Raw genomic sequence first — 26,294 nt, 5'->3', positions numbered from 1 at the left:
TATACCTACATGGAGGCCCATGGTATTTTTGGGAAGATTTAAAGAAAACCTTCATCTTTGATTTGTTATTCGAGGTTAAAAATCAAATTGATCGAGGTATGTACAAAAAGGTGTATGTACAATGAAATACCTAATTTCATGTAAGGGAATGGAACTTATACCTCTGTGGAGGCCCATGTTTTATTTTATAAAACATGGTTGATTATTTTGTTAAAAGACGCAAGGTTTCGTCGTTTTGAAAACAATTTGAAAGTTTTATTTTGAAAGACGTTTTTGTTTAAAGAAAAACTGTACAAAGAAAAAGGAATGGGACTTATACTCTCTAATATTCGAGAGGCCCAATTGTTTTGAAAATCAATTGATCAATCCAAAAAGATTTGATTAAGAGTTTTTTTTTTGAAAAGAAAACCAAAAAGAAAAGGTTCATTTGTTTTGAAAAACCGTGATCGTTTGTTTTAAAACGGTTTGAAATTTGAAAGAAATCAACTTAATTTAAACAAAGACAAATCTTATGTTTAACTAAGACCTAAATGATTAGGGTTTGATCACAAAAAATATTTACAAGTGAGTAAGTTTGAAAAAAATCAAATGAAAAATAATATTTAAGGTATTAAAACCACTTAAAAACAAGTCATTTTAAACTTATTAAAAATGTACCAAAATATATATATTTTTGTGATTTTTTTTATATTCATAAAATATATATATTAAATAAAGAGTGTACAAAAAATGAAGTAAAAATGATGAGTTTTGATTGGTTAAAATAATTTGTGAAGTTGTAAAGAAAAATGAAGAAAATTAGTGTTTAAAAAAATGGTTTTGTGTTCACAAGGGCTTGAACCCACGCCCTCTCTCTCACCAACCAAAACACTTGCCAACTGAGCCACGCTTGTGGCTTGTAATACACACGCGTTCCATTAATTATATTTTAAATCAAGAATTTGAATTTCCCAAACCAAATCTGGCGCCAAGAACACAACCCTACCTGATTTTTTAAAATCTTTGAAATTGGAATATTTTGATCAAGTAAAGGGTCTATCTCACTCGGTTTTTCACAAGGATCATGATGGTACCCTCATAATTCATTTATTTTTGCTCTAAAGTGATCAATTTTCGCATGAACATGAAAAACCCTAAAACTGAATTTAATCGTGCAATGATGTATGTGCAAGTTACGATGCAATTGATTGAGGGTTAATGATCCTCATTTGTGCAGAAACAAGATGGTAAATCAGTTTTCCATTTATGATGCATGTATGATAGAGTTTGAAGTTCATAGCACTTACCTTCAAAAACGGCCAAACTGAGAGTTGAATTTCGAGCTGGAGGTGTTACAGATGCTTTGTAATGATCTGGATAGCTTCAATGATGATTATGGAAGGTGTTTGAATGCCTGGAATGAATTTAATTCACCTGAGTGTGGCCATGGTACCCGATCTGCAGTATGGCTCAAGTGAGGATCAAGCTTGATGATTTCGATGTTTCAGATCATGGATGATGGCTGGAACAGTTCATATGAAGTATATGGATGATGTTTAGAAGGTTAGTTTGGACAGATATGGCTTGGTGTGAAAATTGGCATGTTAAGGCTCACTTTATGTTCATATGGAGGTGAGGTAGTGATTATGAGATTTGAAGTATTTTGGGGTGTGTGAGTGGATCAAACAACTTCCATATGATGTTTAGGAAGTGTTAGAAGCAACACTTTGCTCAGAAATTGCAAGAGATGGAAATTGCAATTCTTCCTCTTTGAAACTTATGAAACTTGCAACTTAAGAAAGAAGAGAGAAAACCTATGATTTGTGAGGTTTTGGTGTGGTTTTGAGAGTGGAAATGACCTCTATTTATAGGCCAAGTTTTCTAAATACAAAGCCTTGCAAGATGATCAAAGAATGGTGATTTGGCATTTGGAGATAAAATGGAATCTTTCACATTAAATGCAAATGGTTAAAATGACTTAACCATGGTTAATCTTCCAAGCTTCTTATCTCTTTCCAATCTGATCTCAAATCAGAAAAATTTCTAAGTATGAAAAGTCAATCTTTGACTTTTTTATTCTTGATTGATTTTCTTGATTTTCTTTGGTCAAATGACTTCAATAATCATATATTGATGATATTGATCCTTAAAAGTCATGTATTGACCCAAAACCCTAGAAGTCAAAGGTGATCTTGTACAGTTGACTTTTTCAGATGAAGTGAAATTTCGGACTTATGTGTTGAATCAAGCTCTCCTCTTCAAATGGATGATATGAATGGATTATATTGAAGTAATAGAGGTTCTTTAGTCATGTTTTAAATGGTAGATGCATGTCCTGATTAAAAGTCAACTGTGCAAGTGAATTAAGTCTGAAAACCCTAATTGTCGACCAGATGAAATTGATGAATGTAGATCTTGAATTGAAGTGTAATGCCCTATGGATATTGTCATATGGATCATTTGAAGATGATTGAAGCCCTTGAGTGAGGCCCTGGAGCTTTTTAGGGTTTCCCAAATGTGGTCCCTGATTGTAGTCCTTGATGGGCTCAAAACCCTAGATTGGGGAACCAAGCAAACCTGAGTCCAGATGATTGGTGTCTAATCAATCATAGGTGAATAGAATGAAGCTTTTTAGTCCTATGATTGTATTGGAGCCTAATCCTTTTATTGATTGATCCTTTGCCTGAGCTCTTTTGCCTTTGAACATCCTCGATTAAACACCAGATGAATAAGTGACTGCTCTGAGTATCTGTTTTGAATTTGATGAAAAGTCTGGAGATGTGACATCTCAGGGGGGGTCAAAATTAGGGTATGCCATCTAGATAGTTCAGAAAATACCTCTTTAGAATCTGATTCTGATGTAGATTTTGATCCATCATCAATTGTGGCCATCAGTGCAATGATTGCCTGCTCGCCTTCAGAGTCTGATTCTGATTCTGATGAATCTGAATCATCCCATGTTTCCATAAGACCTTTCTTCTTATGAAACTTCTTCTTGGGCTTCTCCTTCTGAAGTTTTGAACCCTCACTCTTGTAGTGACCTAGCTCATTGCACTCAAAGCAAGTGACCTTCTTCTTGTCATGTCTTTTGCTTCTAGAAGATTCTCCTTTTTCAAGCTTCTTAGAACTTTTGAAGTTCTTGAACTTCCTATGCTTGCTCTTCTAGAGTTGGTTTACCCTTCTGGAGATCATGGACAATTCATCTTCTTCTTCTGATTCTGATTCTTCAGAATCTTCTTCTTCAGCCTGAAAAGCGTTAGTGCATTTTTTATAATTAGATTTTAATGCAATAGACTTACCTTTCTTCTGAGGTTCATTGGCATCCAGCTCTATTTCATGGCTTCTTAAAGCGCTAATCAACTCTTCCAAAGAGACTTCATTCAGATCCTTTGCTAACTTGAATGCAGTCACCATTGGGCCCCATCTTTTGGGCAAGCTTCTGATGATCTTCTTGACATGATCAGCTTTAGTATATCCCTTGTCAAGAACTCTTAATCCAGCAGTTAGCGTTTGAAATATTGAGAACATTTTCTCAATGTTTTCATCATCCTCCATCTTGAAGGCTTCATATTTCTGGATCAAGGCAAGAGCTTTGGTCTCCTTGACTTAGGCATTTCCTTCATGAGTCATTTTTAATGATTCATATATGTCATAGGCAGTTTCCCTTTTAGATATCTTCTCATATTCAGCATGAGAGATAGCATTCAGCAAAACAGTCCTACACTTGTGATGATTTTTGAATTCTTTCTTTTAATCATCACTCATTTCTTGTCTTGTCAGCTTTACTCCTCTAGCTTTCACTGGATGTTTTTAACCATCCACCAGAAGATCCCATATGTCACCATCTAAACCAAGAAAGTAACTTTCAAGTTTATCTTTCCAATATTCAAAGTTTTCACCATCGAATACTGGTGGTCTAGTGTAACCATTGTTACCATTTCCATTGTGTTGCTCAGCAGAGCCAGATGTAGATGTAGGTGTTGGAGTCTCACCAGCCATCTTGACTTAGAGTTTTTCTCTTCCTGAATCTTTTCTAAACACGGTTAAGTGCTTGCACCTTAGAACCGGCGCTCTGATGCCAATTGAAGGATAGAAAAACACTTAGAAAGGGGGGGGGTTTGAATAAGTGTGACTTTAAAAACTCTTAAGATAAAAACAATTGCACAATGATTTTTATCCAGGTTCGTTGTTAACGAAACTACTCCAGTACACCCCCTTAGAGTGATTTACCTCAACTGAGGATTTAATCCACTAATCAGTCTTTATTACAATGGTTTTCCACTAAGATACCTTCTAAGTCTTCTAGAGTATTCTGATCACAACCTGATCACTCTAGGAACACAATGCTTGGATACCCTCTAAGACTTCTAGAGAATCCGATCACAACTTGATCTCCTCTAGTTCTTTACAAATGAATGTAAACAAATTCTTACAAGAGTATTACAATGCTTCTTAATAAGCTATAATCACAACTGTGATATTTCTCTTAAGTTTAAGCTTAATCTCACTAAGATATTACAACAGTAATGAAGTGAGGTTGAAGATGAAGTTTTGAGAGCTTTTCACTTTGACAGCATTTCTGTATTTTTGCGTAGAGTGTTGTTTTCAGCTTCTCATCAGAACTTCTATTTATAGGCGTTTTGAGAAGATGACCGTTGGGAGCATTTAATGTGTTGCGTCATCCGTACATCATTGCATTTAATGTTTCACTCTTTTGTCAACTACCTCGAGCCTTTCTTTTACTGCTTTAATTGACTTTGCCTTTAATAGCTTCTAACGTTCCTTTTGTCATTCAGCGTAGCCTGCCATCTTGTACTTGCTTCTGATCTGATCTTTGTAGATACAACGTTTGAATATATCAGAGTCAAACAGCTTGGTGCAGAGCATCTTCTTGTCTTCTGACTTTGAAGTGCTTCAAGCGTGATACCATGAGAACTTCATTGCTTCTGCTTCTGATCTCAAGTTCTTCTGATGCCTCAATAGACCTTGTTCTGATTCTGCTTGACCATCTTTTGATGTCTTGCGAGAGCATGTTCTGATGTTGCATGCTGAACCTTCTGAGTCAGTGCTTCTTGCGCTGATTTTGAGCATACTCTTTATATATTTCCTGAAATGGAAATTGCATAGGATTAGAGTACCACATTGTCTTAAGCAAAATTCATATACATTGTTAACATCAAAACTAAGAATATTGATCAGAACAATTCTTGTTCTAACACATATATCATGTGATTAATCCTCCATGATGCTGGTGTCTTGAATGCACAGAATGGTAAGTGTAACACCCCATAAAACTCTTTATTTAATTTAATTGATTTTCGGATTAAATATTAGAATTATTTGAGTTGTTTGAGAAAAATGGAGTAATAAGGCTAATGGGCCAGTGTTGCTTTTAGTAGAAGGGGGGTTCTCAGTTGTGAAGCCCATTGCTAATAATAAACTTATTTTCATAAAATAGAAAAAAGAGAAGGATTTGTGAAAATAGAACCAAAAGAGAAGAGAAATCTGAACCTGAAAGAGCATAGAAGCGAGGAAGTGCGAAGACAGGAAGAACGAAGAATCAACCTTCAGGTAAGGGGGGACTCTTCCGTTTAACTTCTATTATGGGATTATAGATAGTAGGATAGATTGAGCATGTTGTTTGTATCAATTGGGTTATGTTTAGGTTTTAGGATGTTAGGTTGGGGTTAGGATAATTTGATGAAAGTTACACGATTTGGTGAATTCTGGATGTTAGATACTGATATGATGTTAATAGATGCTTATTGTGTGCTAGATGTGTGTTATATTATGTGTTGTTTTACTGTACGTGAAATTTGCTAAAAAATGGAATCAGTTTGGTAATGATTCGGTGAAATAGGGACAAAATCGTAGGCTGTTTTCTATGATTTGGATTCCTGGAAATCGCCAGTTCCCGCCGCATGCAGGGGTTGGCGCCGCGAACTGCTTGGCAAAAGGCGCAGAGAAAATTGATGTACTCAGTACGTGCCGCAAACATTAGTCGCGCCGCGAAGGCGTACTCCCTTTCTCATTTCGCGCCGCGAACCTTGTTTGTGCCGCGAAGGCGTACTTTCTATTCGTTACGCGCTGCGAACTGTGTGTGGCGCCACATGCTGTAGTGATAGTTGTTTTCTTGGAAAAGTTTAAAGATGTGTAACTTTCAAATCGTATGACCGTTTTTAGTTCCGTTCGAGCACGACGAAGCTAATTAAATGATTTATACGATAAAATGGTGTTTTGAGTCGTGAATCGATTTTATTTTAAAACACTCTATTTTATTTGGTTGTGATGGCTTATGCGTACAGGTCCAGATATGTGAAGCACTTCTTCACATATCTGTAATAGTTAGATTCCATTGTCATCCAATAGTAACCTGCTCACAGTATCTTTCTTGTCATTGCAAGTCCAATGGCATGAGTGCCAAAATATCCTTCGTGAATTTCTTGCACTAATTGGTTTACTTCGTGTATATCCACGCATCTGAGCAATACCATGTCGAAATTCCTTTTGTAAAGCACATCCCCAGTTAGGAAGAAACTACCGAACAATCTTCTCAAAGTTCTTTTGTCTTTGCTAGATGCCCCATGTGGGTAGTCTTATTTCTGTAGGAATATTTTAATGTCATAAAACCACAGATTGTCATCTGTGACAGCTTTAACAGTGAATACATGAGCTTTAAACCAACGAATCTCCATACACATCTAGAATCTTGATTCTAAGATCAACGGCTTCTTCTAGTCCCATGATACAAGCACCGTACTCTGCCATATTGTTGGTGCAGTGGAACATCAATCTTGCAGTAAACGGTACATGATAACCTTATGGCATAACAATGATTTCCCCAATTCCTATACCATAAGTATTAACAACTCCATCAAATATCAAACCCCATCGGGATTCAGGATCAGGTCCTTCTCCATGTAAAGGTTCCTCATAATCTTTTGATTTCAAATACATGATCTCTTCATCTGGGAAGTCATCTTGCAAGGATTGGTCGACTAAAATACTTCCTTTGATGGCTTTTTGGGCACGATATTGGATGTCGTACTCTGATAATAACATCTGCCAACAGGCAATTCTTCTAGTCAACGCAGGCTTTTCAAACAAGTATTTGATTGGATCCATTTTGTATATGAGATATGTCGTATGAGTCAACACGTACTGCCTTAGCCGACGAGAAGCCCATACAAGAGTGCAACAAGTTTTCTCGAGCAGTGAATATCTTGTTTCATAGTCGGTATACTTTTTGCTCAAGTAATAAATGGCATACTCTTTTCGACCAGACTCGTCTTGCTGAACCAGGACACACCCCATAGAATTTTCAAGTACGGTCAAATACATGATCAGAGGTCTTCCTTCCACTTGTGGGCTTAAATTTGGAAGTTCCAACAGGTATTCTTTGATATCCTCAAAAGCTTTCTGACATTCTTCTGTCCATTTACACTCTTGGCCCTTACGGAGAAGCTTAAAGATCGGTCCACAAGTTGCAGTCATGTGATAGATAAGCCTGGAGATGTAATTCAATCATCCATGAAAACCTTTTACTTGATTCTCTGTTTTTGGAGGAGGCATTTCTTGAATGGCCTTGACTTTGTCGGGATCTACCTCAATACCTCTTTGGCTGACGATGAAACCTAGTAGTTTTCTAGAGCGGACACCAAATGTGCACTTACTTGGATTCAGACGCAGCTTGTATTTTCTCAAACGTCGGAACAACTTTAGTAGATGCCCCGCATGTTCTTCTTCTGATGAAGACTTGGAAATCATGTCATCCACATAAACTTCAATTTCTTTGTGAATCATATCATGGAAAAGAGTCATCATAGCTCTTTGATAAGTTGCTTCAACATTCTTCAAACCAAATGCATTACACGGTAACAAAATGTGCCCCAGGGCGTGATAAAAGCTGTTTTTTCCATATCTTCAGGTGCCATCATGATTTTATTGTAACCTGAGAATCCTGAGAAACCGGCATTGATTTTCTTTTGTACCTCTTCTTTGATCTTGTTTGCCATATCTGGGTGAATTCTTCTCGATTTTGCTTGACAGGCGGACATTCTGGATTTAACGGTAACCTATGCTCTACAATAGTGCTATCTAACCCAGGCATATCTTTGTAGCTTCAAGCAAAGACATCCACATATTCTTTTTAACAAATCAACCATTTTCTCTTTGACGCTAGCTTCTAACAATGCCCCAATTCGCACTTCTCTTTGTTAGAACAGGATTTGTTTTGATCAATATTCTATGTTTTGATGATAACATTATATATGAATTTTGTATAAGACAATGTGGTACTCTAATCCTTTGCAATTTCCATTTCAGGAAATACATAAAGAGTATGCACAAATCAGCGCTCAGAAGCACTGACTCAGAAGGTTCTGGATGGCTACATCAGAACATGCTCTGGCAAGACATCAGAATATGGTCAAGCAGAATCAGAACATGAACTATGAAGCATCAGAAGAACATGAAGTCATAAGCAGAAGCACTAAAGTTCTGAAAGGTATCACACTCAAGCTCTTCAAAGTCAGAAGACAAGAAGATGCTCTGCACCAAGCTGTTGACTCTTAAATTCAAACGTTGTTATCTACAAATCTGAGTTCAGAAGAAAGTACAAGATGACAGGCTATTAAGTCTAATCTCTGACTGAAAAAAGGAACGTTAGAAGCTACATAAGGCAAAGTCAGTAAAAGCAGCAAAAGCATGGCTCGAGGTAGTTGACAAAAGTGTGAAACATTAAATGCAGCATTGTACTATTCACGCAAAGCATTAAATGCAACCCAACGGTCATCTTCTCTAAACGCCTATCTATAGGAGTTCTGATCAGAAGTAGCAAAATAGAACACTTGTGCAAAATACTGAAATGCTATCAAAATTAAAGCTCACGAACTTCATCTTCAACCTCACAAGCTCTTGTAATATTTAGTGAGTGTTAAGCTTAGAACTTAAGAGAAATATCACTGTTGTGATTACAGCATTATTAGAAGCAATCTTACTCTTGTAAACATTATTTTACATTGTTTGTAAAAGGTTCCTAGAGTGATCAAGTTGTGATCTGTAGACTCTAGAAGACTTAGAAGGTTTCTAAGTGAAGAATTCCTAGAGTGATCAAGTTGTGATCTGTATACTCTAGAAGACTTAGAAGTTTTCTAAGTGGATAACCATTGTAATTAGAGAAACTGTTGAATATGAGAAGATAACAAACAGAGAAACTGCTCATGATATCTTTGAATCCATAAAGATAACTCATGGGGGTAATGCTCAAGTTAAGGAGACAAAGGCCTAAGCATTAATCCAGAAGTATGAAGCTTTCAAGATGGAGGAAGATGAAAACATTGAAGCAATGTTCTCAAGATTCCAGACTCTGACTGCTGGATTAAGAGTGCTAGATAAAGGCTACACCAAGGCTGATCATGTCAAGAAGATCATCAGAAGCTTGCCCAGAAGATGGGGCCTAATGGTGACTGCACAAGTATAAGATTTCTCAGAAGGTTACTTGCCTTATGTCTGTTAGTGAAGAGCAGTGGGTCTGGCACAGAAGATTAGGTCATGCTAGTTTGAGAAAGATTTCTTCGATTAAAAAACTTAATCTGGTTAGAGGACTCCCTAATCTGAAATACAAATTAGATGCTCTTTGTGAAGCATGTCAAAAAGGGAAGTTTTCAAAACCTGCATTCAAGTCTAAGAATGTTGTCTCTTCCTCTAGGCTGCTAGAACTTCTGCATATTGATCTGTTCGGCCCTGTCAAAACAGCATCTGTCAAAGGGAAGAAATATGGATTAGTCATTGTAGACGACTATAGCAGATGGACATGGGTAAAGTTCTTGAAACACAAGGATGAGTCTCATACTGTATTCTTTGACTTCTGCACTCAGATTCAATCGGAGAAGGAATGCAAAATCATAAAGGTCAGAAGTGATCATGGTGGTGAATTTGAGAACAGATTCTTTGAGAATTATTTTAAAGAAAATGGTATTGCCCGTGATTTCTCTTGCCCTAGAACTCCACAACAAAATGGAGTTGTAGAGCGAAAGAATAGGACTCTACAAGAAATGGCCAGAACCATGATCAATGAAAACAATATGGCTAAGCATTTCTGGGTAGAAGCAATTAATACTACATGTTATATTCAGAATAGAATCTCTATAAGACTTATTCTAAACAACACTCCTTATGAATTGTGGAAGAACAGAAAGCCCAACATTTCTTATTTCCATCCTTTTGGATGTGTATGCTATATTCTGAAGACTAAAGATCATCTACATAAGTTTGATTCTAAAGCTCATAAGTGTTTTCTACTTGGATATTCTGAACTCTCAAAAGGCTACAGAGTATACAATACTGAAACTCTTGTAGTGGAAGAATCAATCAATATCAGATTTGATGATAAGCTTGGTCTTGAAAAGCCAAAGCAGCTTGAGAATTTTGCAGATATTGAAATCTCTAACTCAGATCATGAAGAACCCAGAAGGAAGGTGCAAGAAGATCAAGTTGCTGCTTCTTTGGAGAATCTCAGAATATCTAAAAAGCCAACTCCCAGAAGATCTTCTAGACTCAACTCTACTCATCCGGAAGATGTTATCATTGGAAAGAAGGATGATCCTATCAGAACTAGAGCATTCCTTAAGAATAATGCAGAATGTCCATTTGGTCTAGTATCTTTGATTGAGCCAACTTCTGTTGATCAAGCTCTGGAGGATGCTGACTGGATCATTGCCATGCAAGAAGAACTTAATCAGTTTACAAGGAATGATGTTTGGGATCTTGTTCCAAGACCAAAAGGATTTAACATCATTGGAACTAAGTGGGTCTTCAGAAACAAGCTCGGTGAAAAAGGAGAAGTCGTAAGAAACAAAGCCAGACTGGTTGCTCAGGGCTATAGTCAGCAAGAAGGCATTGACTATACAGAACCCTTTGCACCAGTGGCCAGGTTAGAACCTATTTGTCTTCTAATTTCTTTTGCCACTCAACATAACATCACTCTGTATCAGATGGATGTTAAGAATGCCTTCTTAAATGGTTGTATAGATGAGGAAGTATATGTCCACCAACCTCCTGGTTTTGAAGACTCTAAGTCTCCAGAACATGTTTTCAAAATAAAGAAGTCATTATATGGCTTGAAGTAAGCTCCCAGAGCTTGGTATGAAAGATTAAGTTCTTTCCTTCTAGATAATGGTTTCACTAGAGGACAAGTGGATACAACTCTTTCTCTAAAACCTTTAAAAAGATTATTTTAATTTGCCAAATTTATATTGATGATATTATATTTTGAACATCTAATGCTACACTTGGAAAAGAGTTTGCTAGGTCTATGCAGCCAGAGTTTGAAATGAGCATGATGGGAGAACTCAAGTATTTCCTTGGGATCCAGATCAATCAAACTTCTGAAGGAACTTATGTGCATCAGACCAAGTATGTGAAAGAACTTATGAAGACGTTTAATCTTTCAGAGAGCAAAGAAGCAAAAACTCCTATGCACCCAACGTGTGTATTAGGTAGGGATGAGGTAAGTAAGATGGTAGATCAGAAGCTCTACAGAGGTATGATTGGATCTCTTCTATATCTTACTGCTTCTAGACCTGATATTTTATTCAGTGTTTGTCTGTGTGCAAGATTCCAATCAGATCCTAGAGAATCTCACTTAACTACTGTTAAAAGAATTCTGAAGTATCTGAAAGGTACTACTAATGTTGGTTTCGTCTACAGAAGATCTGAAGAATACAACTTAGTAGGATATTATGATGCTGATTACGCTGGAGATAGAGTCGAAAGAAAAAGTACTTCTGGAAGCTGTCAGTTTCTGGGAAGTCATCTGATCTCCTGGTACAGCAAGAAGCAAGCCACAATTGTCCTCTATACAACAGAAGCAAAATATGTTGCTGCTGTTAGATGTAGTACACAGATGCTCTGGATAAAGAGTCAGCTAGAAGATTATCAGATATATGAGAGTAACATTCCTATCTTCTATGATAATACTTCTGCTATTTGTTAATCTAAGAATCCAATTCATCATTCCAAAGCTAAACATATTGAGATCAAACATCACTTCATTAGGGACTATGTTCAGAAGGGTGTTCTTTCTTTAAAATTTGTGGATACAGAACATCAATGGGCTGATATCTTCACAAAACCCCTTGCTGAAGATAGGTTTAAGTTTATTCTGAAGAATATCAGTATGGATTTCTGCCCAGAATGAGAGGATGAGAAGATCTGATATATGGATTAGATTTGAAATGATTATTTATTTTCTTATCAAAAGTTCTAAAATTGTTGATCAATTAGATATTCTGATTCTGTTTTTGCTAATGTTTCATATGTCTAAGTTGATTTAGAATTTCTTTTAAAGTAAAACTGCTGTCACCAGCTATTCCAGAAGATGAACGCGTGTTCACTCTAAAGAGACAAGCATGCGTGCAGTTGATGAGACGCCGCCCTAGGTAACTGTGCAAATTATTTCAAATATCACGTTTTACCCTAACGTCACTCAACATTATATGCATTTGACTCTCTGCATTCTGTAACTGTTCATTCTCGGAATTTAATTGCATTTTGTTTCAAATCTGTGTCTATTTAAACATCTCTCATAATCTCATTTTCTCTTTTCACACATTCATTCTCTCTAAGTTTATGCGTTTCTGCAACCTTTTCTCTCTTTTCTCAAACCCTAAAAAGAAACCCAAAAATCTCATAAGTGCTTAAATGGCTTCCCCTTCTACTCAGAATGTTGGTTCGTCTTCGCAACTACAACATCAACATGAACAAGAACAAGAGCAACAACTTGTTCCACCAATAACCTGTTCAATTCCATTAGATCAACTGGAAGTCATCTGTGAGTTAATGGTATATGTTGAAAATATGGAGAAACATGAGATTCATCTTGAAGAAAATATGAGGTTTCAAAGATGGGCACCAATGTTCTATGATCTGTGTGGACCAGTCTATCCAGACTTAGTGAAGGAATTCTGGATTCATGCAACCGTAATGCCTAAAGATATTCTCTCTCTCGTTCATGGTGAACTCTTCTTAATCACATAAACCCTCTTATGAAAGTTGTTTGGATTGATGAATGTTGAAGGTGCTACTGAAGCAACTCCAAGAACTGATTGGGATGCTGTCTACACAGAAATCTTTCAGAATGGGAAGAAATCCAAAGAAGTTAAGGATCTGAAAACCATATACAAGGTATGGACTAAGATTCTTCTGGGTTGTTTCTATCACAAGAAATCAACAAGTTCATCAAACTTTGTCAACAAGGACCAACAATACATTATGTATTGCGTTGGTACGCAAAAAAAGGTGGATGTTCCTTTCATCATATTCAATCACTTATGGAATGCTGTGAATGACTCTAGAGATGAAAACAGGCTGAAGTGTCCAAGCAAAAATAGAAATGTTATTCCTTTTGGGAAAATCATCACCAACCTTCTGGTTCAATCAAAGATTGTTGAACATCTGGAGTCAGTTGGTACAATCAATAATCCTTACACCATTATTGGGAGTACTCTGAACGCTAATACTCTAAAAAAGATGGGTATAATCCAGTCTATTGATTCCACTCCTCAAGCCAACCCAGAAGTTAGAACCAGAAGAGGTCATGTTTTGGCTGATTTTGAGGTGTTCTTTAGGAATGAACGACCAGAAGCTATTGTTCATTACATTGCTATGCACAAGGAAGCTTGTTCTGACTGTGATCCTATCTGGATATGCAAGATGAAACTTCTGACTACTAAGGATGGAGTTCCAGAAGTTGTGCCAGCGCAAGAAAGAATAACTAAGAGAAATTTAGACCTTCTATCAATTAGTGAAGAGAAGAGAAATGAAAAGAAAACTGATGAACAGAAAGAAGGAGAAGTAGAAAAGAAGAAGCAGAAGAAGGATGATAAGAAAGAAGAAGAAAAGAAGAAGAAAAAGAAGAAAGATAAGAAGAAAGATAAGAAGAAGGAAGAAGAGGAAAAGAAAGAAGAAACGAAGTTGGAGAAGAAAGTTATTGAAAAAGAAAAGAAGACGGAAGAAGAAGAGAAGAAGGAAGAAGAAAGGAATAAGGAAGTTTTAAAAGGAAAGCAGAAGATGGTGCTTCAGAAGAAGAGGAAGATAGTTGGAGATGAACCTGAAAGGCCTCACAAGAAGCCATCTTTAGGTATTGTAATTTCTGAACCTGGATCTGTACATGTTTTACTTTCAAAATTTGTATCAATAGAAGTTCTTCCAGTGTCTCAACCAGAAATTCAACCAGAAAAAGCCCCTGCTAAGTCCCCTCCAACCACCAAAGTTCTCACCCCTCCTCCTTCACCCAAGTCTAAAGGAACTGCGCCTTTTCTTGATTCTGAACACCTAGTCTCTGAACCGATCCTTGAAGTCTTAACCCGTAACACCCTCTTTCCTCCTCACGCCACTATCTCAACTTCTCAACCTCCTCCACATTCCAACCACACTATTGTAGACAATCCTGTGGTCTGCAATACCACCGCTTTTGAATCGTTTGATTCTGATTCTTTCAACAACCTCTTGCGTTCTTGTAATTATAAGCCTAAACCTCGTCCTGACCCCATTTTTGTGGTCTTGGACTCTGACAATTAAGCAGAATCGTTGCTTGCTCTTGAAAGAGAACCTGAAACTTACTGTATTCTTAACCCAGACTCTCTAACCACTCATTTCAGAACCAATCCTCTTGAACTTTCTGTTGGTGTTTGTTTTGAATTTGTAAAGCTTAAGGTACAGGCAGGTTTAGATGCTCTGAAGGTTGCACATAATGCCAAGATGGATTATGTAGCTACTGGGAATCTCTGGAGAGCTTTCAGAAGAGAGATTCAATCTGACTTTCTGAAGCTTCAAGATTGTTTGGCTGATGCTCTTGGTCCTTCTGGAGTCCTTCGGGACTATGAAGAAAGCTACTTCTATCCCATCACCAGCTGGAAACCTCTTGAAGAGAAAGATTTTGTTGATGAGCTTGAAGCTGATGAGAATCCTCTAGATATGGTTGTGTGGAAGCCATAATACAATGTTTTGACTGAAGACTTTCAGTCCCTATTCAACTGGCGTAGGGAGAATCCCTCTGTTAAAGCACCAAATATGGTATATCCAGAAGTTGAATACCCACCAGAACCTGTAGCTCCAACACCTCAAGAGAATCTAGCTGAAATACTTCTTGCTCTTGAACATCCAGACGCTGAGATCCCTGCTCCTGCATATCCTAAAGACGTTCTTGTGTCTAAAGCTGATGTTGAGAATCATCCTGCTGAAGAAACTCTAGTTAAGCAAAATCCTAGAGATGTTCTCATGGTTGAAGCTAATGCAAACCCTCCTGCTATGGACAATAGCTTTGATGCTTCTTCTGTTGGACCTTCTGTCTCTGTTCTGCTGAACACTATGAAGGCTCTTCAACAGAATCAAGCTGATTTGGATACTCATCTGGACAAGCACGAGGATACTCATGATGAGTTCAGAACCTTCATCAAAAATCAAAAGGAAGACTCTGCTGAGATTAAGAACCTTTTGGCCGTCTTAGCTTCTAGGTTTGGCCAGTCGTAGTCTGTCTTTTGTCTTAGCCTGTTTTCTTTGTTTTTGCATCTGCTTTTATCTTTTTGTATCTTCAGATTAATCAATGAAATTTTATCTTCTTCACTCTAAGTGTCTTTTTCATCTGCATCTTTTTTGCTTTTTGATGTTATGACAAAAATGGGGAGAAACATGATAATTGAAATTGATTTATAATATCAGTTGCTGGGATTAAGTCTCAACATTCCTAACATTATTTGCAAGTTCTATGTCTTTGATAGTTTTTGCAGGAATGAAACATTCTGAAAAAGCTAAACATGAGAAGCAAATACATGGGAAAAGCAAATCTATAGCTCCTAAAGATTTGAAGCAAGCTTAGTGCTCTGAAGCTTCAAGATCAGAAACAAGAAGAATGCTCTGATAACATTCAAGAATGCTCTGATACATTTAAGAATGCTCTGATTCAATTGATTACAAAGAGAAATTCAAAGCTCTGAAGCTGTCCTATGGAATCAAGAAGCAGAAGCTCTGAATGTTCTGAAGTTCTATTCAAAGTGAAAGTCTCGACTGAAATGGAAAAATACTTAGGGAAGCCTTTTATTTATAAATTCTTATAGTATTTATTTCAGGAGGAGATTGTTAATCTCAGGGGGAGACATATACACACACTCTGATTATATGCTTATGCTATATCTGTGTAATTGTCTTTGCTCATCTGATATTCTGGTTACAAATTCATTTTAATTATATATGTTTTTGTCATCATCAAAAAGGGGGAGATTGTTAGAACAAGATTTGTTCTGATAAATATTCTATGTTTTGATGATAAAATTATATATGAATTTTGTATAAGACAATATGGTACTCTAATCCTTTGCATTTTCCATTTCAGGAAATACATAAAGAGTATGCACAAATCAACGCTCAGAAGCACTGACAAAGAAGGTTCTGGATGGCTACATCAAAACATGCTCCGGCAAGACATCAGAAGATGGTCAAGGAGAATCAGAACATGACCTATGAGGCATCAGAAGAACATGAAGTCAAAAGAAGAAGCACTGAAGTTCTGAAAGGTATCACGCTCAAGCTCTTCAAAGTCAGAAGACAAGAAGATGCTCTGCACCAAGATGTTGACTCTGAAATTCAAACGTTGTTATCTATAAATATGAGTTCAGAAGCAAGTACAAGATGATAGGCTATTAAGTCTAATCTATGACTGACAAAAGGAACGTAAGAAGCTACATGAGGCAAAGTAAGTAAAAGCAGCAAAAGCATGGCTCGAGGTAGTTGACAAAAGTGTGAAACATTAAATGCAGCGTTGTACTATTCACGCAAAGCATTAAATGCAACCCAACGGTCATCTTCTCTAAACGCCTATATATAGAAGTTCTGATCAAAAGCAGCAAAATATTACCCTTGTGCAAAATACTGAGAGTGTGATCAAAGCTCACGAACTTCATCTTCAACCTCACAAACTCTTGTAATATTTAGTGAGTGTTAAGCTTAGAACTTAAGAGAAATATCACTGTTGTGATTACAAATTTATTAGAAGCAATCTTACTCTTGTACACATTATTTTACATTGTTTGTAAAAGGCTCCTAGAGTGATCAAGTTGTGATCTGTAGACTCTAGAAGACTTAGAAGGTTTCTAAGTGAAGAATTCCTAGAGTGATCAAGTTGTGATCTGTATACTCTAGAAGACTTAGAAGTTTTCTAAGTGTATAACCATTGTAATCAGTTGGATTAGTGGATTAAATCCTCAATTGAGGTAAATCACTTTAAGGGGGTGGTTTGGAGTAGTTTCGTTAACAACGAACCAGGATAAAAATACTTGTGTTTATGGTTTTTATCTTACAAGTTTTTAAAGTCACACTTATTCAAACCCCCCCTTTCTAAGTGTTTTTCTATCCTTCACTCTTTTCTCTTCTTCAGTACCTAAATTGATTACTTCCAAAGGCTCTTTTAATCGTGCTCAAGTAGACGGGTGATATCTTTAGGGATCTCTTCACTACTCTCTTCTTCAGCTTCGTACACAGGGTATTCAAAGTTGGGAGAGGGCCTAGGATTATTGTTTTCAGCGGGTTTATCAAGAGATAATCTGCACATGATTTATGTTATGCCTTTTAGCAATAAATAAAAGAACAGGTGCATGTGCAAATTTAAAAAAAATTGATTGATTTTATGGGTTTTTTAGATGTTACCATTTTCAGAAAAAGATAAACGATAAACAAAAGGGAAGCAAAAACTACTTTTTTATTAATGATTTGAAACAGAGCCCTACATAAGCTCACTTTTGTCTTGGGCAGAACAAAAGGAATTATTTTAAACAGTCCGACACATTACTCTTTCGCCTTGAGCAGAGCGAAAGGTTTTTAAAAGATAGAAAATTACTTAGACTCTTGAACAACAAAAGAAATGCTGACGAAAGTCCAGTTGGAGTTGTCCTCTCTACGCGTCACAAAGCTTGAACATTCTGGAACATCTTCAATGATAGCAGCTATGTCTTGTTTATCTGGGTTGATGTAGCCAGTATTTTGAAAAGTCTCGTGTAGGGTTTTACTGCAGCTTCCTTACTCAGGTTTTTTCCTTTTGACTTCTGGATGTGAATCCTAGACCACTTTTATTCTTGTTCGTGGGAAGTTCAATAACTTTCCTCCGGCCTTCATAAGATCCTTGGGCGACCACTTGTTGGGCACCTTTCCAGGATGAAATAGATGCACCAGCTTTCTTTCCGTATTCGAGATTAACAATTCCAGAGCTTGGAATTGAACTTCAAACTCTTCATAATTGGGGATAGAAGACAACTGACTAACGAACATAGTTTGTTCTCCATAAACAGTAATCAACTTGTCTTTCACAACAAACTTCAGCATCTGATTAAGGGTGGAAGTGACAGCTCCAGCACTATGGATCCAGGGTCTTCCCAAAAAACATATGTAAGCGGGATAAATATCCATTATCTGAAAAGTGATTTCAAAATTATGAGGTCTTATGCGGATAGGAAGATCAATCTCTCCGATCATAGTGCGCTTTGAACAATCAAAGGCTTTCAAAATAATCCCATTCAGCCTTATAGTTGCCCCTTGATAAGACAGTCTTTCAAAGGTGCTTCTGGGCATGACATTCAAGGATGAACCAGTATCAACTAGCACATTCGTCAGGGTATCTTCTCCACATTTCACGGTGATTTGTAGGGTATGATTGTGCTCCAGTCCTTATGGGGGAAGTTCCTTTTTACTAAAGCTCAATACATTGTTGACGGTGATGTTGGAAACAACATCATCAAACAGCTCGAGGGTTGCATCTTGTTCAATGTAGGCTTGCTTTAGAACTTTCATTTGTGCATTCCGGTGAGCTTTTGAATGTACCAATGGGGCTAACAAGGATATCTTTGATTGTGTCTAAAGGAGCTGGTCAACCACCTTATAGTCACTCTTCTTAATTAGATTCAGGAACTCTTCTGCATCATCGTCTTTAGTCTCAAAGACAGGCTCCTTCCTAGGCACATCCTTCTGAGGAGGGATTTGTACAGACAAATTATTTCTTGGCTTAGGAGGAATTGGTGCAAACAAACGACAGCTTCGAGTCATATGGCTCGTATCAGCAATGTTCACAATAGTAGTCTCAGGACCTGAACGAACTTCCCCTGTTATGATAGTAGCATCATATCTCCAACGGATAGTAGTACCTGAGTTGTAAGGAAATGGCTTTGGCATTTGAACTGTGAGAGGAATTGCAGCCATGTTTTGACTATCATAAGATATCTCCACAACTTCGGGGACCGGGAACTCAATAGTCACCATATTAATGTTGTCATCATCTCTTTCATAGGTAATGTGGAGAGTCCTCTCATCCAACATATTTTGAATTTCTCCTCTGACTTGACGACAACCTTGGGGATTTACAGAACAAATTCTATAAGAATTATGATCATGTTGAAAGAAAGCCAACCGGCATAGCCTTATGTGTACTAGAACCTACAGTTCTCTGATGAAACAGATATCCCATACTTGGTACCTTCCACGGCATCCATGCACCATATTAACAGAATGAGCTTCTTCATTTCACTTCTTTCTTGATATACCGATGATTCCTCTATCCAACAGTTTCTGAAGATCCTCGATCACAATTCCACATCCGTGAATGGAGTTTGAACAAATTCAACAAGCACTATAATTGTGAGGAGGAAAATAATTGAGTCCATAGAATACAATGAGAATTTGCACCAGAGATCGAGTTGATTCACAAACATCATGTAGGTATTCATATTCGGATTGAGTCTGGATTTCATTGACAGTCTCATGGTTGGGCAGTGGATTAACTTGAACATTAGGATTGACATCTTTGAAGGTGAGCATATTTCTTCGGACTAGTTTCTGTACTTCACCCATGAGAGGGTAACAATTTTCCATAGTATGACTAGGAGCATTCTTGTGGAAAGAACATCGAGCATCCGTCTTATACCAAAATGGTGGATTAGCAGGAGGAGTAGGATCCCTCAGTTGAACTAGATTCTTCTGAAGTAGCAAAGGAAGTAATTCTGTATAAGTCATGGAATAGGATCAAAAGGCGGATATTTCCTTTGTTGATTTTGTTGAGGAGCCTGTTGTCGAGACTGTTGAGGCTGAGGCTTCTGCACATTCTGAGGCGGAGCTAGGCTAACAAATGGAGTTACAACAGCAATTTGTTGTGGTTGATACCGTCTTTTTCTTCCTCTTGAGATGGCTCTCACAGTTTCTTCCTTTTTCTTGACAAAGTTACTACCAAATCTTTTGACGCCACCACTAGATAGTGATGAACTGGCTTCTTTGACTAGGCGACCTTATCGGATACCTTCTTCGAGCCGCATCCCCATGTTTACCATCTCAGTAAAGTCATTGGGAGCGCTTGTTACCATCTTCTCATAATAAAATATGCTTAGTATCTTAAGGAACACTTTGGTCATTTATTTTTCTTCCATTGGAGGAATGATTTGAGCAGCTAGTTCACGCCATCTTTCCACGTACTCTTTGAATGATTCTTTTTCTCTTTGGGACATAGCACGAAGTTGATCTCTGTCCGGTGCCATATCAATGTTGTATTTGTACTATCTGATGAATGCTTCTCCGAGGTCATGGAAAGTACAGATGTGAGTACTATCCAAACCCATGAACCATTTCAAAGCAGCTCCAGATAAGCTATCTTGAAAGTAGTGAATTAACAAGTGTTGATCTTCTGTGTGAATGGAAATTTTCCTTACATACATGATCAGATGACTATGAGGATAGGAATGCCCTTTGTACTTCTCCAAATCTGGGAGTCTGAACATGGCCAAAACTCTAACATTCGGAACCAAGTATAAATCATTTACTTCTTTTCCAAATAGATCTTTTCCTCTAAGGGCCTTGATCTCTTTTTGCATTTCCAGAAATTGGTCTTCGAATTCTTCCAACCTATCCATGCCTTCAGAAGGAGCACCGTGGAAAATCTGTTCATTTTGGACAGGGATAACATTCATTGCTGTAAGGGCAGTGGTCATGATACCCTGAGGAATTATTGTTTGTGGAACAGGAATCTATTGTCCAGCCAATTGGAAATCCATATCTATCCCATATGGTCTAGTGGTCGTAGGACTCATCACAGGAATTGCAGGAATCTAAGCAGTCTCTATCTCGGAGATCACAGTAGTTTAAGCTTGGGTTGATGGATGATTCTGAGCAGCCACCAAGTCTTGAACCATAGAAGTTAATCTTTCAATATCGAAGCGTAAGACAACAACTTCTTCTTTCCACTCTTGATCATCAACTATAACGTCTTCCATTCTTTGGCGATAGGCCCGAGTATTATACTGGTGCGTCAGCTTGACTTTTTAAGGAGAGAGGGAGGAATGAATAAGACTCAGACTCAGATGTGAGTGTTAATGTGAATGATGCATGCAATGCAAAATACTCTTTTTTGTTTAATTTTCAAAATATATTTGTAGCAACCTGCCCTAAAAATTTAGATTTTAGAGTCGCCACCTATTTTTCCAGGGCGAATAGGAAACCCTACGAAGTTTTAGAGATCTGAATAAGTTATTATAATCAGGTCAAGGGAAGGTGTTAGGCACCCTTAACCCTTTCCTAAGGTTTTGTCTAAGGTAATGGTTTATGGCTTAAAAGTATTAAGGTAAAGTTTATGGCTAATAAAGAAAGGTGACAGACAGTTAAATAGGGCAAACCTTAAACCTATTGAAATTTTGGGGAAGGGGGCTCGCCTTATTACCAAGTGCCTACGTACCTCCTTATGAAAGATCAGAGTCTATGTAGTTCGGGGTATGTTGGTGTTTTTTAGAGGTTGTATGCCTTTGAAGTTTGTATGTTGAAGTATATTTTAAATTACTGTACGCAGTTTGGTAATTGTCGCAGTTTTGTGTAATTCGCAGTTTATGAAGATGTTAAAAGTTTATTACGCGGCATACAAGTCTGTTTAGTATTTTAAACCTTAGTATTGTTAATCGCGTTGATTAGTAGATTTAATCAACATAATTAACAGGTATCGATTGTATTACAAATTATCATAATCGATTGATTCGATTACAATCGTTAGCAAATTAATTTGTTTTTTTGGATTAGATTATTTAAAATTGAATAACTTATTATTAATCATCGTAATTAATTGATTTGATTAAAATAATTAAAAAATCGACCCTAAACCTGAATTAGCTTGACAAAATAAATTTGTCGCTAATTATCGTAATCAATTAATTTGTTAAAACAATTAGCGAAGTAACCTCAATTGTGCGTATAAAATTTATATTAAATATTAATATAAATTTGCGTATTTTTTAATCAGAAGCAAATATTAATAATCAGCATGATTATTAAATATAATCGAACTAAATATTAATTATTTAAGCCTAATTATTTTAATTATTATTTAAAAATAAAATTAAAAGATAAACACAAAGAAAAGAAAAAGAAGTTGAAAGAATATAGATAGAAAAAAAACATGGGGCGCTGGAATTTAGTGAGGGTGAGTTCCTGCAAGTGCATGGTAGGCTCGCGCCTTATGGCCACTGGATGGTGCACTGATTGTGATCTGAAGGAGAGATCATGGAGACACACGATGGGTGTGTACGGGGTAGGAATCACATCCCTTCCAAAATCTCTTGATTATTTGATTTTAATCACCTTTTAAATGATAAAAAATTCAAATAAAATGAAATATTCTCCAATAATTCGTGGGAATTGGATTTGATGCTTTAGATAACTTGAGGATCAAGATTGGATCCAAAAATATTGGGCTCATTTGCAAGAAAACCCATTTTGAGCCACTTTTGTTTCACATTTTTTACCCAAAATATTCCAACTTTGAAAAGGCATATCTCCCTCAATTTTTAAGAAATGGAAGAGTTCTAGGACTTTTTGGAAAGCTCGAGATGTCCTCTACAAGCCACTTTGGAACCTTTTTTCCATTTGAATAATTTATCTTGATGATATGGCTCCTGAGAAAAAACAGCTTCTTGCGAGCTTCTAGAAGGACCTGTAATGTTTTGACTTTTATCTCCTAGGCGGAAGTATTTCATGACCTTGGTCCCAACATAAAAGTTGTAGAGAATTGAATTTCCTCGATAATGAGCTTTGGTTGGGGAATTTATGATAAAGCATGAAAGACTTATGTCTAGTCAAAGTACAATTGACTTTTGCTTAGAAACCCTAATTTAGTAACTTGGACTTTTGTTGATTTCTAAGCTTTCCTTGATGAATAATGATCAACCCTTGATCAAATGATGAATGTTACTTCAAAATATTGATGTTGACAAAAAATCAAGAATTTCGACTGTACTTTAACCACAGTTGACTTTTAGGTCAAACAAGTCGACTGTTGACTTTCTGAGCTTTTGACTGAGCAATCTTGTAAACTGAGGCATGAAACTTGTCATAGAGATGATTTGAATCCTAAGAGATCATATGAGGCTTACTTGAGGCTTTGATACATCCTTTCTCCTTAACAAATCCAAAACCCTAATTTGAGGACCCTTTGATTAGGGGAGTGTGCCTTAGGTTAACCTTTGAGCCTTGAATTATTGTATGAGTTTGAAAGTGAAATGAGATGGGCAAATTTTGGGGTATGAAAATATCATAATATCTTTCAAGGATTTATTTAAGAGTTTTGTAAATGTAAACACTATATAGTAACTTGAAAAAGAATTTTCATTCATTAATAATAGATGGACAAGGCATCCTTGGTACATATATGGGTCATCGAGGGACATCGAGGGTCATCGAAGTACCATTTTCTTTTGATGGCATACAAAGGGACAAGGGACAACCAAGTCATAAACTCTTTTCAAGAGTTTCAAGGTAGAAACAATCAAAGAAAGCTAGTAAAATCCAAGAGTGATCATTAAAGCTTAGTGAGAAGTATCCATATCATCTTGAGTCTTCTTCTTCTTTAGCTTGGCCTTCTCTAACTTCTCAATAATACTCTTCCAGGCAGTTTCTTTTGGAGGGAGAGCTTCTTCTTTTTTGTTTCCTTTTCTTCTCTCTTTCATATTTGGCAATAGTAGCATCCTTAGCTATGAGCCAAGTGTTTTGAAGGAATAGTTGATCATTCTTTTCTTTCAGCACATCTTCATAGAATTCTTCCAACATTCCTAATTCAGCATCAGAGTACTCAAACTTTTTCTTCCAATGGTCTCTTGATTTCTTCATTTTTCTTAGAGCTTCTTGGAGACTTTCAATTGTTGAAGGAACTACAATGGGTGGAATATACTCCTCAATTGGAGGTACAAATGTTCCAGAGAGAATAGGCATTCTCATTTCAGCAGCTCTTGCAGTGAACCAACTATCAAAGGGCTCAGGAGAGAGATCCCCTTTGGTCTTCCAATCTTTGATTTCTTTCCTATGGGTTGGATGCCAAGCATTAGCAATCCTTTCTCTAAACTCTTTATTTTCAAATTTTTCTTCAAGAAAGAACCCATCCGATAAATTGTTCCTTGGTCTTTTGTCCATAGGAAACCCAAATTGACGACGAGCTAACACGGGGCTATAGCTGATTCCTCCTTTTATATCAATGAGGGGGTACATTAGGGAAATCACCATAGCAGTCCAAAGTCTTCATTCTACAGAAGTGATTGTCTGTCCAAACAATTTTAGTGTTGGTAAGATTCATGATCTTGTGTGACCATTTCAATCCTTTTTTTCCATAGGAATTTCTGAGATGAATAGAATAGTAAGTGTCCCCAAGTAAGGTAGGAACACGATTCTTCTTCATAAAGATCTTAATGGCATTCATATCAACAAAGTTGTTAATGTTAGGGAACAATAACAACTCATACACTAACAAGGCAAAAACAGCTTCAAAGTCTTCTTCCTTTCTTTCTTATGACAAGGTGAGAGCTTTCTCAATCAAGAACTCTGCAAGTAATCCAGGTAATCCATGTCATAACCCAATTTTTTCCTACCCTATTTATCCGACTTACATTCATGTGCATATTTCATATAGGTTATTCATCCCATATATTCATTCATTTCATGATCTTTTCTCAAAGAATTGACAAGAAAGGGAGTTCCATTGAAGGGGATTCCTGATAAATAGTTGAATATGAGGTCTAATTGTGTGGATTCGTCTCCATTGAGGGTCTCCTGGAATTAGGGTTTCACAATCTTCAATTCAAGGTATTGATTGGAGAATGTAGACTTGAAGTTCATCTGGTCTTCCCAAATCAGGATTTTGACTAAAGTCAATATAGTTGACGTTTTGGTCAGCATTTAATCAGGAGATGATTTTATAGTGTGAGATGGAATGAGACTCATGGAGAAGTGCGTAATTGATTTTCTTTGGTTGATGATTGATTTGAAATGGAATCGGAGACGATTAATCACAAAATTCATCTGAAGCTGAAAAAGTCAAATAGTTGACTTTTTGGTCAAAATCAGGGTTGACTTTCAAATATTGACTTTTGATGGAAAATAAGTCAAAGGAAAATCAAAGGAAATAAAGAAAATCAAGAAAATGCAAAAGTTACCATAAGTGGAAATTAGCTAAAGTGGGAAATTTCCAAAAATAGAAGTTTCTACACTCGGAGAATTTTTGGATAAATTGAGAATTGGTTGATCAGCCCATTTCAGGTCCATTTTGCACAAACTACGTGGCTCCAATTCAAGACACGCTCAACACCAAATTTGTCCATTTCATGACCCTCTACAACATTGTAGATGGATTTTTTTTTCATTTGAGCCATGGATCAAAAGTTATAAAGGTGCAATGTTGGTGAATCATCACTGATGCAGGCCATGTTGTTGGGCAAAATTCTGGGCACACGTGAGCATTTCCTCAAGCACGTGGCGTGCCATTTTTAAAGCTGATTTTAGGAAGCTGAAAACATCCATTTTGCTTAAGCTTAATATCAAAGTATTCTACTCCATTAGCTCTTCACAATGGGTCCAGGCGCATGGGTGTTGAGAGTTTATTGAAGAAGATATGAAGACATAAAATCACATCCTTTCCAAGTCACACTTTGCCAAAGATATGGGCCAAAAGCCAGGGCACGCACATGCATTTCACCAAACAGGTGGTGTGCCATTTCTCAGTCCAATTTTAGACAATTAGAGACACCTTCCAAATCCAACCCATGTGCTAACCTACTCTCCTCCATGCCCTCTATCCATTAATAAAATAATCATGGAAATTGGACGTGTGATGAACAAGTTTTAAGGTATTAAAGTCAGCACCATGACTAGCTTTTCGTTGGCAAGGCATCAAGCTGGTAGAACCAGGGCTATGCGCGCGGTAGGAACAATTGTGTCAGGTGATGTTCACACATGTTTTGACTAAGCTCCAAGCATCATCC

The 26,294-nt window shown here is 37.0% G+C and overlaps 1 protein-coding gene across 1 annotated transcript; it reads right to left on the bottom strand.

The window, feature by feature from the left end:
• Nucleotides 1–6,798: 6,798 nt before the first annotated feature.
• Nucleotides 6,799–7,473, bottom strand: LOC131613683 (uncharacterized). The gene has a single exon (XM_058885332.1). It carries the CDS (start codon nt 7,471–7,473, stop codon nt 6,799–6,801), a length of 675 nt encoding a protein of 224 aa, XP_058741315.1.
• Between the last annotated feature and the right edge of the window lie 18,821 nt (nt 7,474–26,294).

The sequence above is a fragment of the Vicia villosa genome, linkage group LG6 (genome assembly GCF_029867415.1).
Source record: "Vicia villosa cultivar HV-30 ecotype Madison, WI linkage group LG6, Vvil1.0, whole genome shotgun sequence".
NCBI lineage: Eukaryota > Viridiplantae > Streptophyta > Magnoliopsida > Fabales > Fabaceae > Vicia > Vicia villosa.
This window is presented reverse-complemented; position numbering and strand designations above follow the sequence as displayed.